The sequence below is a fragment of the Vipera ursinii genome (assembly GCF_947247035.1).
Source record: "Vipera ursinii genome assembly, chromosome: 5".
Taxonomy (NCBI): Eukaryota; Metazoa; Chordata; class Lepidosauria; order Squamata; family Viperidae; genus Vipera; species Vipera ursinii.
Genome location: NC_139518.1, coordinates 71958935 through 71978248, shown reverse-complemented (window position 1 = coordinate 71978248; position 19314 = coordinate 71958935). Strand labels below are relative to the sequence as shown.

Below are 19314 nucleotides of genomic sequence, written 5' to 3'. Positions count from 1 at the left end.
GGGAAATGAAGTCCTTTTTGCTACCAACCCCCCCCACACACACACACACACACACACTTTTTGGTTATAAACTAGTTTCTACCTTCCTAGAGTGGTATGGGGAAATGACCTTGGTAGATCTTCAGTCTAGACATCAGTATGATAAATGAAATTTGAGTCCAAAGGAAGGATGGGGATGGAGAAGGCAACTCAGAAGAGATCCTCCTAGCTTTGGGGAGAGTTAAGAGTAAAGGAAAGGAGGGGAATTTTCAGACTTGCAACATTCTGTTAATGTAACCATACAATAAAAGTAGTCCTGGTAACCCTAGTCGTGCTTCCTGTCTGGACTACCTCACAAGGTTGACATCAGTCTTGCAATCAAATCCCAAATCCCCTAACCATCAGTTTTGTCTTTTCTTCTGTCAGCAAAAAGTTGTTTTCCCCCGACTAAATGATCAGCTTTGCTATTCCTGCAAGCTTCTTCAGTTTCATAATATCTCGTTATTCTTCTATCTTTTCAGCTTCCACAAACTTTTTCTAAATTTCCATGCTGAAGGATAGATTTGATTGTGCAAATAACAGGGTTTTTCAAACTTGAAAATGCTGGCTGAGGCATTCTGGAAGTTGAAGTCCACATGTCTTAAAGTTATCAAATTTGAAAAAAAAACTGGATTAAGATACCCCTTTAGTATTTCACTATACAGTCTGTCCTTGACTTGCAAGGACTTTTGTGGCCAACATATTTCTTTACTTTAGGCGTAGAATGTCCATTCTTGCAATGCCTAAATTTCCAACAATATAAAAGTATTTGTATACTTATATTACAATGTTGTGCTGGAAGAAGGAAATGGAATTATTTGTTTCTATCTTAAATGAACTACACAAAGAGATGGGTTTGAACAGTATTTTGATTACAGTAAAACGTATAGCATGCTGATTGCTGTTCCTGGCTGGTTTGGATGGAAACAAGAAACTGTTTACTTTAAATAGAAACAGATGCTTCTGATCGCCTTGGATCCAGGCCAGGAAGTAGAGGAGAGCATATTTATACAGAAGGCAATTTATGCTTATATCAAATCACATTGCATTCAGGTGTCAAGTCAAATGTTCCAACTAACTTTCAGAGAATGCAAGATTGCCTTACTTAGAAAAGTTCTGTAATCTACCTTACCACAGAAGTTGGTTTATCTTATCCATCTTCTGGCCTAAAATATATAGGCGTTGTTTTTAATATGTAAACAATTAGGAATATCTTAGTATAAAGCAACTGCTCTTAAGTCTCTTTCGTCACACTTAGTCCTCCAAACAAAGAAAAACTGGGGATTTGTAAGAACCTTAAAAATGGAAATACAGAACAATTTACCTATGCATACAACAATTTCTTTCCTAATCTGTTTTAAAATGCACAAATCAGAATATCAAATATCTGAGAGCACAATAAACCTGCATTTATCAGTTTTGCCACCAGATGGTGCATCCATTCCATTAAGAACAGAAATAATTTCTTTGCACAGCAGTTCACATTCTTCAGGTATAATTTTATTTATATGATTTATAGCTATTCTTACCGAGTTATAGCCAAAATATTTTTCCACACTTAAAAGTTATAATCACAGGATTTTGATTGTCTATGACAATTAAAACTCACCCCCTCAAAAAATAAGACTAGAAGTTTTTAGAAACTAAAAAGAAAAGATGAAACTAGATTATGTTTCTCACACCAAATTTTAGGCTAATTATTAACTGCAGGCTAGTTATAGGATTAACGTAGATATGTGAACTAATAAGTTATTTGTGGACTAGTAACATGAGACTAATTTATAAGGATGGCTTATACATTTCATTATATTCTTTTTTCTAAGGCCATATCTTCTTATACATTTTAAACAAAACAGCCTCCACACATTTTCAACTATTTTTGAGGACAATAATGATTAATTATGCTTGTCTGTTGCTGCCTCCTATACATGGCAGTTTACAACAAATCGTAAAATCAAAAGATGTTTTGATCAGGCTTTGTCTGAATAGGCAAAAACCACCAGCCTGAGAAGACAGCATTCTGGACATTCCAATTCAAAAATACGGTATTTAGCTTAGTTGTTTTGAAAAGACCAGAATTTAAACGTCTCTATTTAATGTCTATTGATTTCTATTAAAATTCGGTGTGACATTTTGAACATTTCTTCCAAATTTGTATCTATGCATACAGCTACATTGCCAAAAGCTTTTTTCAGTCGTAAAACAGTAAAAGGTCACACTAGTAAGAATTATAGCCATTTCATTGCAATAGTGATATTTATGAGAATTCTAAAAGATACCTAAAATCTAGCAGTGCCAGTCACCTACTACAACATCAAATAACAATGGTTGAGGCCACCAGAAGAACAAGAACCTGTATTTTCCTTGACACCTAAAGCAGTATAGAGGAAGGAAAGAAGACAATTGAGATGGGTAGCATAGAAATCTATCTATCTATCTATATCTATCTATCTATCTATCTATCTATCATCTATCTATCTATCTATCTATTTATTTATTTATGGGACTTAGGGCGGCTAACAACAATAAAAAACAATACAAAAATTAAAAAAGAATTAAACAACAGCCCCAAAATAAATTAACTACACAGTTAAAAATTAAAACATATTTAAAAACCCATCATCAATCCAGGTCAGCCTGATGGAAGAAGAAAATTTTGAGGTCGCGGCGAAAGGACCGGAGGTCCGGGGCCATCCGAAGCTCAAGGGGGAGTTGGTTCCAAAGGGCTGGTGCTCCCACAGAGAAGGCCCTCCCCCTGGGGGTCGCCAGCCGACATTGTCTGGCCGACGGCACCCTGAGGAGGCCCTCTCTGTGTAAGCGCACTGGGCGATGGGAAGTCGTCCCTGGTAGCAGACGGTCCTGCAAATATCCCGGGCCTAGGCCATGTAGGGCTTTAAAGGTAAGTACCAGCGCCTTAAATCTCGCCCGGAAGACAACTGGTAGCCAATGCAGCTCACGCAGGAGGGGTGTAATATGGGAGTATCGGGATGCTCCCATCACTACCCGCACGGCCGCATTCTGCACCAGCTGAAGCCTCCGGGTGGTCTTCAAGGGCAGCCCCATGTAGAGAGCATTGCAGTAATCTATCCGAGAGGTAACGAGTGCATGAGTGACCGTACGTAGGGCATCTCGGTCCAGATAGGGGTATTTTTAATTTACAAAATACATGATTTGGTTTCGTTCTTTCTTTCTGTAGATCTATATTAACAATAAAAATGACTAGTGAAGTGTATTTAATTTAATTTAATTTAATAATTTAATTTGTATACGCCCTTCTCCCGAAGGACTCAGGGCGGTGAACAGGGCAATACATAATAAAAAACAGGATAGAAAAATTAAAAAGTAATTAAACAACTATGCCCGTAGTAATTAATACATATTAAAAATTAAAACTAATTATAAAAAACCCAACCCCATCCCATCAGACCAGGCCAGCTTGTTCAAAAAAGAAGGTTTTGAGATCGTGCCAGAAGGAGCGAAGGTCGGGGGCCATCCGGAGCTCAACCGGTAAGCGGTTCCATAGGTCTGGCGCGCCCACAGAGAACGCTCTCCCCCTGGGGGCCACCAATCGGCATTCTTTGATCGGAGGCACCCTGAGGAGGCCCTCTCTGTGGGAGCTTGAATATATAATTAAGAACCAGTGGTTCAATTTGCTTTCAGGAAGAATAATGATGTGTTAGAAGACTCCTGAGAATATCACAGGCAACCCAAAAACAAAAATGGATTATTGAACAGATCAACCCATAGATCCCACATGAGACACAACTGACCAGGCTCAAATTATCCAACTTCAGATGCATTATGTGAAGACCCAGCTCTGTGGAAAAGGCTCCAATACTGGGAAAGTTGGAAGGCAAGAGAAAAAGATGGCAACCAGCATCAAATTACACTGGTGATGAAGGCACTGTTGGAAACCCTGAAAAACTAGGGTAGGGGCAGATAATCATGCCGAAAATCCATGTGGTCACTAAGGATCAAAAGTGATTTGATGACACATAACAATCAAACTACTATCTCCTTACCTATTATAAAAAATTATTGGATTATAAAATAAAATATAAAATACAAAAAACAAACAGTAGGACCCAGTGGGGAAGGAAAAGGGAAAAAGAGGTGAGGGGGAAAGGGGGGGGAAGAAAAAAGTGCATTGACTTCCAACTTCCTCTGTTGCAGTAGAATAAAGCATTAACATTGAACTTCCATTTTTTACTTTTCCAAAGTAGTATAAACTAGCCATTTCTATAGCAATAATTCAAACTAATCAGTAAATCCCAAGATTAAAGTTTCATTTTTTTTCCACCTCAAGCACAAAATCCAGATGCCGTCTCCATGTGGAAACAAAAGTACTTATATTCTTTTCTTTAATTTTTTCCATTATGCCCAGAAGAAAAATTTCTGGTTTCATCTTTATCTTTACTTTAAGAATTTTCTGTATTACGATATGAATCCATATCCTAGAGGAGATCAACCCTGACTGCTCTTTAGAAGGCCAGATCCTTAAGCTGAAACTCAAATACTTTGGCCACCTAATGAGAAGGAAGGACTCACTGGAGAAGAGCCTAATGCTGGGAAAGATTGAGGGCAATAGAAGAAGGGGACGACAGAGAATGAGGTGGCTGGATGGAGTCACTGAAGCAGTAGGCGTGAGCCTAAATGGACTCCAGAAGATGGTAGAGGATAGGAAGGCCTGGAGGAACATTGTCCGTGGGGTTGAGATGGGTCGGACATGACTTCGCAACTAACAACAACAATGAATCCTACTCCAATATTTCTTTGCTAAACTATTATCTCTTTCCCAAACTCGTCATCATCAGTCGTCTTAGACCTTCAGCCACCCTATGGCCATGGGTCTCTCTTCCCAAACTATTTTTTCCTAAATCTCAGTTTTATTTGATCAGTGGAACAGAAATGCTTCAGTAAGAATGAAATGACATAGATGAGAATAAGCTCAATAATATTGTATTTATAAAGAATTTTACCAAAGGTAGAAAAGAGTGCATAAAAATAGAATTATACAGAGCTGTCCCTCAAAAATGATCGAGGGACAAAATACAACCATACAGTGTTAATTGCAGAGAACAATTGTAAAACTGTTAATGTTATTCCAAAAGGTTATCCTTTGTTGTGCAAGTTTATAAAACATAATAATCCCTAACATTAGTTGTTACAGAACATCTATCTAAGCTCACCCACAAGGGACAAGCTGTTCTTATAAGGTCATTTTACTGTAACCACTTTTCAGGTTTTTACTAAACTGTTGATTTCGCCTACACAGTCACCATTTCGTACAACAACAACGTGTAACCATTACTGAAACTGAGATTGAATTCCTACACTTCAGCAGAGAATTCTGCAATCAACATATTATCAAAGAGCATTTTCTCTTAATGTTGTTACGTAACATACCTGGGATAATGCTGTAACTGGAAACTCACAGCTCCTATACTATTTGTCTAGAGAGTTGCACAGGTGAACATAAACCACCCCAATCTTATAGGGTGGTTGGACTAGAAGGCCTCCATGATCCCTTCCGATTCTTTTATTTTGTCCTTCTGAAGAAGAAAGCCAGAATATATATATATATTTTAATCCCATTTATATCCCGCCCTTCTCCAAAGACTCAGGGCGGCTTACAATCTAAGCACAAATCAAATGTGCTTAGCAATAGCCTTCATTCTATGTATATGCCTGCTTATTAGGGCTTTCGGCCCCCCCAAGCGGCATTATTACAAAGTCAGCTTATTGCCCCCAACAATCTGGGTCCTCATTTTACCTACCTCGGAAGGATGGAAGGCTGAGTCAACCTTGAGCCTGGTGGGACGCGAACCTGCAATAATTGCAGGAAGCTGGTGTTACTTAAGGAGGCATTAGCCCACTGCTCCACCAAGGCTCAATATGGTCTTGATCGTACATCTGTTGTATTCTAAAATGTCAGGGATCGCTTTGAAGTGCTGAATCTCGTTGATAGATACGAGATACCGTTTCTGCAGATTCATTTTCCAGTGTTGGAAGGTTCTCAAGCTCAAAACAATATAAGTCAGCACAAGTAAGTCCTCAATTTACAACCGCAATTAAGCCCAAAATTTACTTTGCTAAGTGAGAAATTTGTTAAGTGAGTTTTGCCCCATGTTACAACTTTTCTTCTCACGTTTGTTAAATGAATCTGGCTTCCCCACTAACTTTGCTTGTCAGAAGGTTGCAAAAGCTGATCAGATGACCCCAGGACACTGCAACCATCATAAATGTGAGTCGGTTGTCAATCATCTGAATGTAAATCACGTGACTATGGGGATTCTGCAAGGTCTTAAGTGTGAAAAATGATAGCAATTCACTTTTTTCAGTGCCATTGTAACTTCAACCATCGCTAAGCGAACTGTTGTAAGTCAAGGACTACTTGTAATTCATGTTGTAACTCTTAAAAGCAGTGAAAGAAGGAAATGGGTGTCCATAGTCCAAATTCATTTTCTGACTCTGTAACATTTCTGTACTGTCTTATCACTTTGTAATGTAGCTTATTTTAATCTAAATATATAGTTTTTTGTAAGCAACAGATCAAACTGCCTATGATATTAATACATAATTTTACAGGAAAGGGTTCTGAGTATGCATGAATACACTGAATATATCTTCTAATAATAGATGGGGTTTAGCTTGTATAGGACAATGTGAACTTGCTTAACATAAAAGTGGACTTTAATGTTCTGTGCCATGCTAGCCAAAATGTGCTACAATATGTATGGCGAGGAATACTGCAAGTAGAATATAGGGACACTGAAAGAAAAGATGTAAATTTCAGGAAGAATTGTGCAACTTGAATGAACGCAATAATCTGGAAAATTATTACAATGGATGAGTGGGAATAAAATAAGATGGCGGAGACAAAGCGATTTAAAGACTCAAGAATAAATGAGAAAAGTGCCTTATTTACAGAAAGGTCTGTTTAGAAATCAGTGTTTAAGCATAAGCCTATTCATAAATATACCCCAAAAGAAGGATTACACATTTAGAAGCCTGATTGATTTTTTTTTTAGGATGAAAAATAAAGAAATGACTGAAAGATATAAGCATGATGAGGGATCAGAATCTGGGACAGATTATTTGAAAAATGAATCTTAGGAGAAAATGAATGCAAAGAAAAGAAATAAAGGAAAGAGATCTTTGGAGGAAGAAAAAACACCACCCAGAATCTGTCACAGTTGGGTGGCGGTAACACATTTGACTAAACAAATAAAGTCTGGTATTAGGACATAGAGTAATTTCCCAACAGAAAAAAAAATGAAAATGGATCTAAGGAAAAAATGTGAAAGCTGTTTGGACAGAATGAAAAACATTATAGGTGCTATAAAAGTATGCCAAGTTAGCTAATAGGAAAAAACACTTGGAATGATGAAGAGGCTGTGGATTGGGGATAGGGGCGGGGAGTGGGGAATACACAAATAAAGAAGACCAGATAAAAATAATATATAGCATGCAATAATTATGAAGAATGCGGGTTAAAATAAAGAAGGGAAGAGTTGAGATTACAAGAGGCAAAGAAAATCAGTATCAGTTTTGATGGGAATACAGTAAAGTAGTCTGGAAAGGGATGAAGAAATCTCCAGCAAATTAAAATGAAATTGAAAATAAAGATGTTAAAAAGATTTATGAGGAAGCTGGAGTGAGGAATATTTCAAAGATTTGTAATGGGAATTAAAGTCATATATTGAAGAGTAGAATTTTAACCAATATTTGCTATAAATATCAGTGCCCAAGGGAAAAAAATGTAAAATGATAGAAAATGATGAAATCATAAATGTTTTGAGAATATTGAATAATGGCAGGGCTGCAGGTGTAATTTTTTGTAAATGGAGAAATGTTAATATGTGATTGGGATATGGAATGACTGTGCAGATTGTGTTTACATCAGGTACAGATAGTATCTGTCCCAAATATTTGTGAAAATGCCATTACTGTTCCCTACAGAAAGAAAAATGTAGCCAGAAGTAAAAATAACCACTACTGGTTTGTTAGGACTGCGAGTGTCCACAAGGTTTGCACAAGTGGGGCCATGCGCATGCACCAGCCTGGCCACCCACACGACCCAGTGGCGATTAGGCCACGGCCATTAGTTGGCTGTGGCCCACAGGTTGGGGACCCCTGTCCTAGAAGTGGTCCAGCCAGAGCCCTGACTTAAACCCTATTGAACATCTCTGGAGGGACCTGAAAATGGCTGTCCACTGACAGTTGCCATCCAACCCAACTGAACTTGAGAGGATTTGCGAGAACGGCAGAAAATCCCCCAATCCAGGTGTACAAAGCTTTTCGCGTCACACCCAAAAAGACTCAATGCTGTAATTGCTGCCAAAGGTCCTTCAACAAAGTACTGAGTGTAGGGACTGAATACTCATGCCAATGTGATGTTTCAGGGGTTTTTTCCTTTAATAAATTTACAGACATTTCTAAAATTCTGTTTTCACATTGTTATTATGGGGTACTGAGTGTAGATTAATGAGGGGGGGAAAGGAATCAGGCTGCAGCATAACAAATTTGACAAAAGTGAAAGGGGTCTGAATACTTTCTGAATGCACCGGATATGTGGGAAAATGTTCAGGGCTTCTAGTCTCTTTCAATCAAAATTCTGCCAATAAGCAAAATCTAGGAAGTGCAGTGCTGCTTTATACCAGATAGGGAATGTGTTAAATAAATTGAATAATCAGTGGATTATTTATTGTTAAGCATAGTTTCATGTTATTTCTAGAAAAATATATAAGAATGCTTGGAGTGCTGTTAGGAGATGTTAGGGATATAGAGATACATATATGTCATGCTATTGCTGCGTTAGTTATTTCAGTGTTAATATTGGATTACCCAGTTGCAGGTACAGTCTGAGTTAATTTTATTGTATTTGTAATTATTGTTTGTTTTTACTGCATTTTGGTTGTCGTTGTTAGCTGCGAAGTCGTGTCCGACCCATCGCGACCCTATGGACAATGTTCCTCCAGGCCTTCCTGTCCTCTACCATCTTCTGGAGTCCATTTAAGCTCACGCCTACTGCTTCAGTGACTCCATCCAGCCACCTCATTCTCTGTCGTCCCCTTCTTCTCTTGCCCTCAACCTTTCCCAGCATTAGGCTCTTCTCCAGTGAGTCCTTCCTTCTCATTACGTGGCCAAAGTATTTGAGTTTTAGCTTTAGGATCTGGCCTTCTAAAGAGCAGTCAGGGTTGATCTCCTCTAGGACTGACCGGTTTGATCGCCTTGCAGTCCAAGGGACTCGCAGGAGTCTTCTCCAGCACCATAGTTCAAAGGCCTCAATTCTTTGGCGCTCAGCCTTTTTTATGGTCCAACTTTCACTGCCATACATTGCAACTGGGAAGACCATAGCCTTGACTATACGCACTTTTGTTGACAGGGTGATGTCTCTGCTTTTTAGTGTGCTATCTAGATTTGCCATGGCTTTCCTCCCGAGGAGCAAGCGTCTTTTAATTTCTTGGCTACAGTCCCCATCTGCAGTGATCTTGGAGCCCAGGAAAATAAAATCTGTCACTACCTCCATTTCTTCCCCATCTATTTGCCAAGAATTGAGAGCGCTGGATGCCATGATCTTGGTTTTCTTAATGTTAAGTTTCAACCCAAGTTTTGCACTCTCCTTCTTCACCCGCAACAAGAGGCTCTTTAGTTCTTCTTCACTTTCTGCCATTAGAGTGGTATCATCTGCATATCTTAGGTTGTTGATATTTCTTCCGGCAATCTTAATTCCAACTTTTGATTCATCTAGTGCAGACATGTCAAACACAAGGCCCAGGAGCCAGATCTGGCCCGCAAAGTGGTTTCATGTGCCCGCGAAACCATCCTGGAAACAGGGAGGGAACGGCCCCCATTGCCTTGGCCCTGGCCCAGAGACCCTCCTTCTGCCAGAGACCCTCAGATCTGTTCCACTCCTGTCCAGGCCCCCATAGGCACCCTTGATGCGAATGATGTAGAGCTGGCCATGCCCACCCAGTGGGCCATACGCACTCTAGCCACGCCCACCCAGTAGGCCATGCCCACCCAGGCCATACCCACCCGACCCCCTAAGGGCAACCGCAATGCTGATGCGGCCCTCAATGAAATGGAGTTTGACACCCCTGATCTAGCGTTTTGGTAAAAGCATGTTATTATAATATTATATGAAAATAATTTACAAGGAATGTTAGACAGATTGTATGATGCAGCAAGGAGTATGGAATCAAAAATTAATGTTTCAATGACTGAAGAACTTGCAATATGTTGCCAGGGAATTAAAATGAATAATTTGAAGTTATTCATAAATCATGAAAAATAAGAGCACAATTTTCCTGTTCCTTGGAAAACTGATGAAAAGAATTTTGAGACTTGGCAATGCTGGCAGAAAAGTGGGTAGAATGTGCTCTTTCTGGAGCAAAATAATGTTAAAAGTAATGAAAATGATGATACAAAAGAGTGAGCTTCTGACCATTTTATTATTGGAAAGTGACAGTAAAATATGTCAGGAAAAGCACAGAGATTGAATGCCATGGGAATGGAATAATGTGTGGTTAAAAAAAAAGAAGAGATACAATCAAGCAGTGTTGACTGAAAGTTAATTGAATACCAAAAAAAGCGAATCAGTACAGAACTATCTTGAAATGGTTTATTCATATAGCAGAAACGAATGAGGATTATCTGCAAAAGAAATATAGGAAAGTAATAATAACAATAATAAACTTGAAAGGAACCTTGGAGGTCATCTAGTACAACCCCATGCTCAGACAGGAAACCCTATACCATTTCAGACAAATGGCAGTCCAGCCTCTTAAAAAATTCCAGTGTTGCATTCACAGCTCCTGGAGGCAGGTTGTTCCACTGATTAATTGTTCTGTCAGGAAATTTCTCCTTAGTTCTAGGTTGCTTCTCTCCTTGACTAGTTTCCATCCATTGCTTCTTGTCCTGCCTTCAGGCGCTTTGGAGAATAGCTTGATTCCCCCTTCTTTGTGGCAACCCCTGAGTAATTGGAACACTGCTATCATGTCACCCCTCATCCTTCTCTTCATTAAACTAGACATACCCAATTCCAGCAACCATTCCTTATATGTTTTAGCCTCCAGTCCCCTGATTATCTTTGTTGCTCTTCTCTGTACTTTCTAGAGTCTTGACATCTTTTTTATATCGTGGTGGCCAAACTGGATGCAGTATTCCAAGTGTGGCCTTGCCAAGACAATGTAAAATGGTATTAATACTTCATGTGATCTTGATTCTATCCCTCTGTTAATGCAGCCTAGCACTCTGTTGGCTTTTTTTTTGACAGCTGCAGCACACTGCTGGCTCATATTTAAGTGATTGTCCACTAGGACTCTGAGATCTCTTTCACAGTTACTACTATTGAGCAAGGTACCCTCTATCCTGTACTTGTGCATTTTGTTTTTCTTGCCTAAATGTAGAACCTTACTGAATTTCATTTTGTTAGATAGCACCCAATGTTCAGGTCTGTCCAGATCCTCCTGTATTTTAAGCCTGTGTTGGCTATTCCTGCCAGTTTGGTGTTATCTGCAAATCTGATGAGTTCCCCATCTATCCCCTCATCCAAATCATTGATGAAGATGTTGAAGAGCCCATAACAGAGCCCTGGGGCACCCCACTACACACTTCCCTACACTTCCCTCCACATAGATGCAGTTCCATTGAGGACCACATATTGAGTACGGTCGGTCAGCCATCTACAAATCCATCTGGTGGTGATGCTGTCTAACCCACATTTTTCTATCTTATCAAGTAGTAGGTTGTGATCTACTTTATCAAATGCCTTACTGAAGTCCAAGTAAATTATGTCCACAGCATTCCTCTGGTCCACTAATTTTGTCACTTGGTCAAAGAATGCAATAAGATTTGTCTGGCATGATCTGTTTTTGACAAACCCATGTTGGCTTTTGGTAATAACTTTGTTGCCTCTAGGTATTCATTGAGTCATTGCTTAATTATCTTTTCTAGAATCTTCCATGTATAGAGGTCAGGCTGATAGGTCTGTGGTTTCCTGGATCCATTTTTTCCCCTTTTTTGAAGATGGGAACTACATCAGCTCTTTTCCAGTCCTCTGGTAGTTCCCCAGCGCTCCAGGATCTTTGAAAAATATAGTTCGGTGGTTCTGAGATCACATCTACCAGTTCCTTGAGAAACTTGGTGTGTAATACATCTGGTCCTGGTGATTTCAACTCATCTAGGCTGGACAGGTGCTCACTTACCATTTTCTTGCCTATCTTAACTTGTGTTTCTGTTTTTTATGGTACTGTATTTGATAGGTTGGACTGTTTTTTCCCTTTGTGTAAAGACGGATGCAAAAAATGAATTAAATAGTTCTGCTTTCTCCCTGTTGCTTGTCACCTTCTTGCCACTTTCTCCCATTAATGGACCAATCATTTCCTTAATTTTTTTCTTGTTTTTTACATGTTGAAAGAAGCTTTTACTGTTTTTTACTTTTGTCGCAAGCAAGTGTGAATGGGTCAAAAGGAAGGGAAAGGTTGGGACTTGGAGTTGATATGATCAAAAGTGATGGAAGCAACAGAATTTGTTAAGAGCAGAAACTACCTCAAAATGGAAGCGCATATTAGAAATACAATGGTACCTCAGTACTCATCGTTAATTGGTTCCAGGAGGTGCAATGAGTACCAAAAATGATGAGTACCAATCAATTTTTTCCAATAAGGAATAATGTAGTGAGTCACAAGGCAGCTGACAATGACAAGATCTGTTCCCACCCGCCTGATCTTCCATAAGGGCCTGAAGATGTGGCTCTGCCCTTTGGCTTTGGGCCCAAATGGGGGAACTTCATGCTGCATGTTGATGGACCAATAGCAGATTCCCCCTGCACCTCCTGCTCCCTTCCTCTGCATTTATTAGTAAAAATTTGTATTTGTATTGTTAATAGATATGTATGTTTGTATGGTTGCATGCTTTTATTGCTTTTAATGTTGAAACCTTAAATAAAGCAAACTGATTAGGCATTAACTGGCTGGAGCTGGACCATTTCTATCCCTATTCGTACAGTTTGCAAAAGGAAAGATCAACTGCATTACCTGGAAATCTGAAACACCAATCTGTATGATAAATTAAATCACCAATACTGACTTTCTATAAGTGAACAAAAACTATATTGCTGCCCCAGGGGCACATTCCTATCCTTCAACTATAATATTAATTGATTAAATTAGTATTTAATTTTAGTGAGAAACTAAGACCTATTTGGAGCATAGCCTAATCTTGGTTAAAGGAATGAATCAACAGAATCATTACTAAAAAAAGATTGATAATATTCTTCCCATTTACTTAGAGTTCTTATTCCATCAAATGTCTTAGGTAGAACTAGCTATTACACACAGAAAGAAAGCAGAATTCATAGTAGTAATGGCCTAAATTAAACACTGTCATCAATGTTTCTGAGTATATTCTTTTTCTTAAAGCTTCACAGGATTTGTTCAGTTTACATCAGACCAGAAAATGATAAATTATTAGTTTTAAATCTTCAAATGACTTTACTTTGAAATGTTTATGGTTTCCCTTTTGTTCTTAATTGGGGAGTAGAACTCTTGTATCTCCAGCATGCTGTGTACTACCTAGTTAAGACTGTGTTAAATAATAATGTCCTTTTCTTCTTCTATGTGACCCAAAAATCTCTCTAAGTAAGCTCATTGAGAAATTTAGACAAAGAATTTGCTCACTGAAGATAAGATAAATTTAATGAAATACTTAAAATGACTAACTCTCTATATTATTTTTCTGAAACTACAATACAATTAACACTACTAACTCAAAATCCTTGCAAAGAAAGGTATCCTCTAGAGCAGGGGTGTCAAACTGCCGGCCCGTGGGCCGAACGCGTCATGACAAAACCATGCCCACCCCATTGCCGGCAATGGGGAAAAAGCTCTGATACATCACGCGATGTCATGTGACATCGCGAGTTTGACATGTCTGCTCTCAAGTCATCTTCAGCTGACTCAAATAGAATAAATGCACTGTATCACTACTATGGACTAAATGCTATGGACTAAAAGATTAGCACCTCCAATGTTTAAAATGGCGATTCTTAAATCAAAGTCTGATAATTGTTAAAGATATACAACATATAGAACTGCATCATTTGAGCCAAATCTCATATTAAAATCTCTGATCATGATGAGAGTACCATCAAAGAACTCCAAAAAATGTTTCACTGTATCAGCTTCAAGTACTGTATATACATGATACCATTTGGCAGATAGAAATTACATAACTATGTACAACTACTATTTTAGTATTACAGCTGTGGCTAGAGAATCAATTACCCAATTTCATTCATTCATCTTTGTCAAACTTGACACTCTCCAGATGTGTTAGGACACTGTTTAGAATGCTTGACCAAGAATTTCAATGTAGCTGGACAGCTACATACTGTAGAAGGGGGGTGCTTATATTCACAATGCTTGAAAAAATATACATTTGTTCCCTAATTTTGTTTCTAACATCATGGGGAAAAAATCATTTTACTTCCCAGCAAAAAGAAACATTGTTAGGCTGTTCCTTGTCAGTAAATGTTTCTTCATATAATATATTGTTCTGGTCAGTCACTTGTCAAAGAATAACTCAAAGTAGAATCCAAGAATTCTACCACTGAGGTAAACTCCTACCTCAGTATTAGCTACAGAAGATCAAAGTTAAGGCTATGAGAGTACCTACAGCCAAAGAAAAATTAAAAAGTAAAATATAACTCCTTAATCTCATAACACATGGACAATGCAACCACAGTTTCAACTGGGAAATTGTGAAATTCCTAGATCAAACTAAATACTAGGGAAATCCTGGAAGATTGGCACTCAGACAAATCAGCCTTCAACAGACACAGAGATAAACTACATTTACACACCATTCAAAAGTTACAGTAAAAAAGCTAAGAAGGAAACAAAAAACCCAAACACACCCTCTCCGAGAGCCAATACCCAGGTAAACAGGGATTAGCATCAGACAATCAAGCAAAACACAAAACCCTTAACAAATGCCAAGGAGAAAGCCATATCTCCACCAACCCTGGCAGGATAAGTTACTATACTGTATATAAACAGGGAGCAATCCCCACACTCACTAGCACTGATGATGTTTCGTTGGGTAATGAAACGTTGTCAAGCATACAAACAAGCTTGGAGAGCAACTAAGGACTCCATAAAACATTTTACCGTAATATTCATATAAATGCAGTCACTAAGTCAAAGATATTATCACATCCCCAAATCCTCCAGAAATGTGTTCCACACAGACTACTTCTGCTCTGTCCTAAGCAATTAAAAACATAATGCATCAACCTAACTTACTATTGAAATACGCAGCAAGCCCAGATCATTCTTTTCACTCATTACAGTCATCCTCAACTTACAACCATTGGTTTAGTGACCGTTCAAAGTTACAAAGGTGAATTATGGCCAGTTTCCAGGCTTATGACTGTTGCAGCATCCTCATGGTGACCTGATAAAAATGTGGGTGCTTGGCAACTGGTGTGTATTTATGACAGTCACACTGTCCCAGGGTCTTCCGATCACCATTTGTAACCTTCCCAGCAGGTTTCTGACAAGCAAAGTCACTGGGGGAAGCCAGATTCATTTAATGACCGCATGATTCACTTAACAAGTGCAATGATTTCCTTAACAACTGTGGCAAAAGGCTGTAAAAGGGGACAAAACTCACTTAACAAGTATCTTGTTTAGCAAAGGAAATTTTAGGCTCCATTGTGGTCATAAGTTGAGGAATTGGGATATTTTTATCCCAAGAATAAGCTAAATATTTGGATAATAGTAGCATCATGAATTGATTTTTAAGAATTAAGAATGCGTCCCTTTGGTTTCTAATAAACTGGTTAAGAAACACTATATTTTCCTATTTTAGTTGGCTACATCACTGAATTTTAACTACCAAGAGCAATTTAAAAATTTAAATTCTGCACCTCCCAGCCACCACATTCTGAAATTGGATTTTAAAAAGGCACTTACCCCATGCCACATCGACTCCAGAAGATAATAATTTAATGCTTGACTTATTGAAACTTGAAGGATTTTTAGCTGCTCTGTTATAATCCCAGTGTTCCTTAATTCAGTATGAATCTTCCACTGAGCCACACAATTCCAAGCAATAGCCCCTATGTGCCCTGATGGTAAAGTCCTTACAATTGCTCTGGTTCCAGTGTAGACCGATTTCTTAATCTCCTTATCATTTTTGCAAAATCTTCTTATTAATAAGGTAGAACGCTCCTTCTTACTTCGGGAAAAATTTTCCTCCATAATTCTGTGGGCCGTACAGTTTTCAAAATGACTCAGAAGAGGCTCTGAAGGCATCCTTCCAGTAAAATTGCCACTTGAGAAACCATGACCGGAGCCTCCCACACTAAGTTTTGGAGTTCCTTTTTTGAAACACAATAATTTATCCACTGACGCATCAGAGGAATCGTGGAGTTTTCCAGTTTTACTCCCACAGGGTGGCAGGTCCAGGTAGTTACAAGTGCAGGCTACGGAATCATTGGTGCAAGACATACCGTCATTCCAAGTGAAATTATTACGCAAAGCAGGTATGCTTTTTGAGAGATTATTGCTCTCTTTAGCATAACTGGCATCTGTCGTTTCACTTTCTTTTTCGTGGACTGAGGACTGGCTCCTTAGTGGCTTCAACTTCATTTGAGATTCATCCATGTTTAACTGAATTTCAGCACACATGGCTCTTTGCAGCGAAGCAATTCCAGGTTCTGAATATTTCTCTTTCTTTGAAAAAGAATCAGATGGGTTATATAGTTGGTTATGTATAGCATCCCTCTTACAGTTTTTCTGTAGATCATAATTTATGTTGAGAAATTCCAAAGAAGCAGGAATAAATGTGCCACCCTGCCAAGCATTTTCTCTATCAGTCATTTCTTTTTTTAATCTGTTAAAATAAATAATGCCAAGCAATGCTCCCTAGCAGGTCTTTTGATTCCAAGTTATAAAAAAGATCCGTACATCTGATTTGTCCTCTCGTAACTGGCACCTACAGAGCTTATCTCCATTATATCAACTCCAAATGGCCGATGTTGGCCCCAAATCAACTGTACGTAAAGCCTATTTCTTCGGAAAACAAACTGACCCCATAACATTTTTTAAATGTGCAGGTATTTTTCCTCCAAAGCTACAGTGTAATGACTTCCAATCACTTGGCTGGCACAGAATATAAATTACAGTCAGGATTTCTTTGGAGCAGGACAGCATTTAGACTTGTTCTCTCCCAATGACTGATAACATCTGTTATAGAATATAGTGTTGTGTTCCCTCTTGTATGTTGCTTAGAAGAACACAACAGGAAAAGGCCCTTGCTTCTTAAGTCATTCAGCTTCCAGTTGGTTTTCTGTAAGACAAAAAAAACCAGTATTAATGGTATTAAATTAAAAAGGTAAAGGTAAAGTTTCCCCCGCACATGCGTGCTAGTTGTTTCCGACTCTAGGGGCCGGTGTTCATCTCCGTTTCAAAGCCGAAGAGCCAGCGCTTGTCCGAGGACGTCTCCGTGGTCATGTGGCCGGCATGACTAGACGCCAAAGGCGCACAGAATGCTGTTACCTTCCCACCGGAGCGGTCCCTATTTTTCTACTTGCATTTTTACGTGCTTTCGAACTGCTAGGTTGGCAGAAGCTGGGACGAGTAACAGGCGCTCACTCTGTTATGCGGCACTCGGGATTCGACCCACCAAACTGCCGACCTTCCGATCGAGAAGCTCAGCGTCCTAACCCATAAATATGTGTATGTGTAACACATCCAAGCAAGCTGACACCCCCAAGGAATTTCACCCATCAGCCCAAAGACAGCATCAAGCAACATGGGCAGAGAAACTGCTATGCCACAGTGTAGCTGGTACAATAGCAACAACTGACTTCTCAGGCTTGGCCTCAGAAGAACGGTCACGCATTTGCTTAATTACAAGGCAGCACCCATGACAATCCCAACTCTCTCCCCCCCCTCCAAAAAATAACAGCTCCCTTCACTTTTGGGGTCAAATCTGAAAGCTGACTGGGCACAAAGGGGAATCCCATCTCCCTTCACTTCTAGCCAGGGCTTGGTGATGTATGCCAGGTGAGTTGTCTCATGCATAATTATATCGTGTGATATAAGGTGAGGTGAGCTTTATTAGAAATCAATCTGCATTGAGCAGCACTAGTTGGACTTGCCCAACTTGTCCCATGTCTCCATGTCTAACCCACACTCTACCTCGTCCTCATTTACAGGCCCATTATTGGGCTGGGTGGGAGCAACATGATGGAATGACTTCTGAGGCTTGGTTAAACCTGCCAGTCTAGCTGTCAGAATCCATTATATCACATTTCATAAATGTATGGTTAGAATATTGTGCCTATTCTCGGGATTCTGCCATCTCTCTGAGGGGGGGGGAGGATGGTTATTCAGATTGCAGTAGGCTGTTTTCAAAGACCAGGAAAGCTTTTGATCTGAGGGGAACAGAGGGAGAGAGAGAGATCTGGATTGCATCTCCATTTGAAACTGAAAGGAAGAAAGCAATAATAATAAATGCAAGATTTCCCTTTCCCACGAAAGGGCCTGACACCTAAGTAAATGATGTGAGCCTGACCAAATGGATTCGAGGGGAGGGGGTTGAAACGGGAATGCTTTATATAGTACTGAAATGTAACTCAATGTCAGATCCCGTCTTGTATTGCCACAACCGATCTCATCCTAGTAAACTTTTCCTTTTGGACAAACTTGGATCCAAGAGTTCTTATTTCCTAAGATGTGGATTGGGGTGGGTCCTGACATCTATCTAAAAACTCACATCTTCACAGCACCAGTCCCACACCAGTCCCAGATTAGGAGATATTTACTAGCCAACTGGCCATACCAATCTAGAACTAAAATTCACGTTCCCCTTTATTCTTCCCCACAAACTTGCGGCTATTTCAACCATCTATTAAACTTACTGTTGATCCTGAGTTGTACAGCCCACAAATACCTCAGTATTAGTCTGTCCCTAATATTGAAAACTGTAAGCCAAATGGGCATACAGGAACACAACAGTTGTGTTAGGTAGATTTATTGCAGGAAAGCTAGTACAGGTCTAATGAAAGATTTTCCATGGATCAAATGGAAGACCTACTTGTAGTGAACTCAAGATTTAAATCTGGGGCCCTTTTTCCTCTCATCTGCACAGCATGAGGGACTTGAAGAAACAACACTCACTTGTCCCTTGTTTCGATTCTGACTAGTCTGGTTTTACGGAGTTTAGGCTCTGACAAGATGCGTGCTATCCCCAACGGTTATCTTTTTTGTGGTTCTGATC

General features: G+C 39.3%; 1 protein-coding gene across 1 annotated transcript in view; it reads right to left on the bottom strand.

The window, feature by feature from the left end:
* PLCE1 (phospholipase C epsilon 1) overlaps positions 1–16548 on the bottom strand; it is a 132445-nt gene extending 115897 nt beyond the window's left edge. Inside the window, exon 1 of the mRNA XM_083364144.1 lies at positions 16002–16548. Coding sequence (XP_083220270.1) covers positions 16002–16538 — 537 coding nt within the window. The 5' untranslated portion in view covers positions 16539–16548. The remainder of the gene's footprint in view (positions 1–16001) is intronic.
* Positions 16549–19314: the final 2766 nt, after the last annotated feature.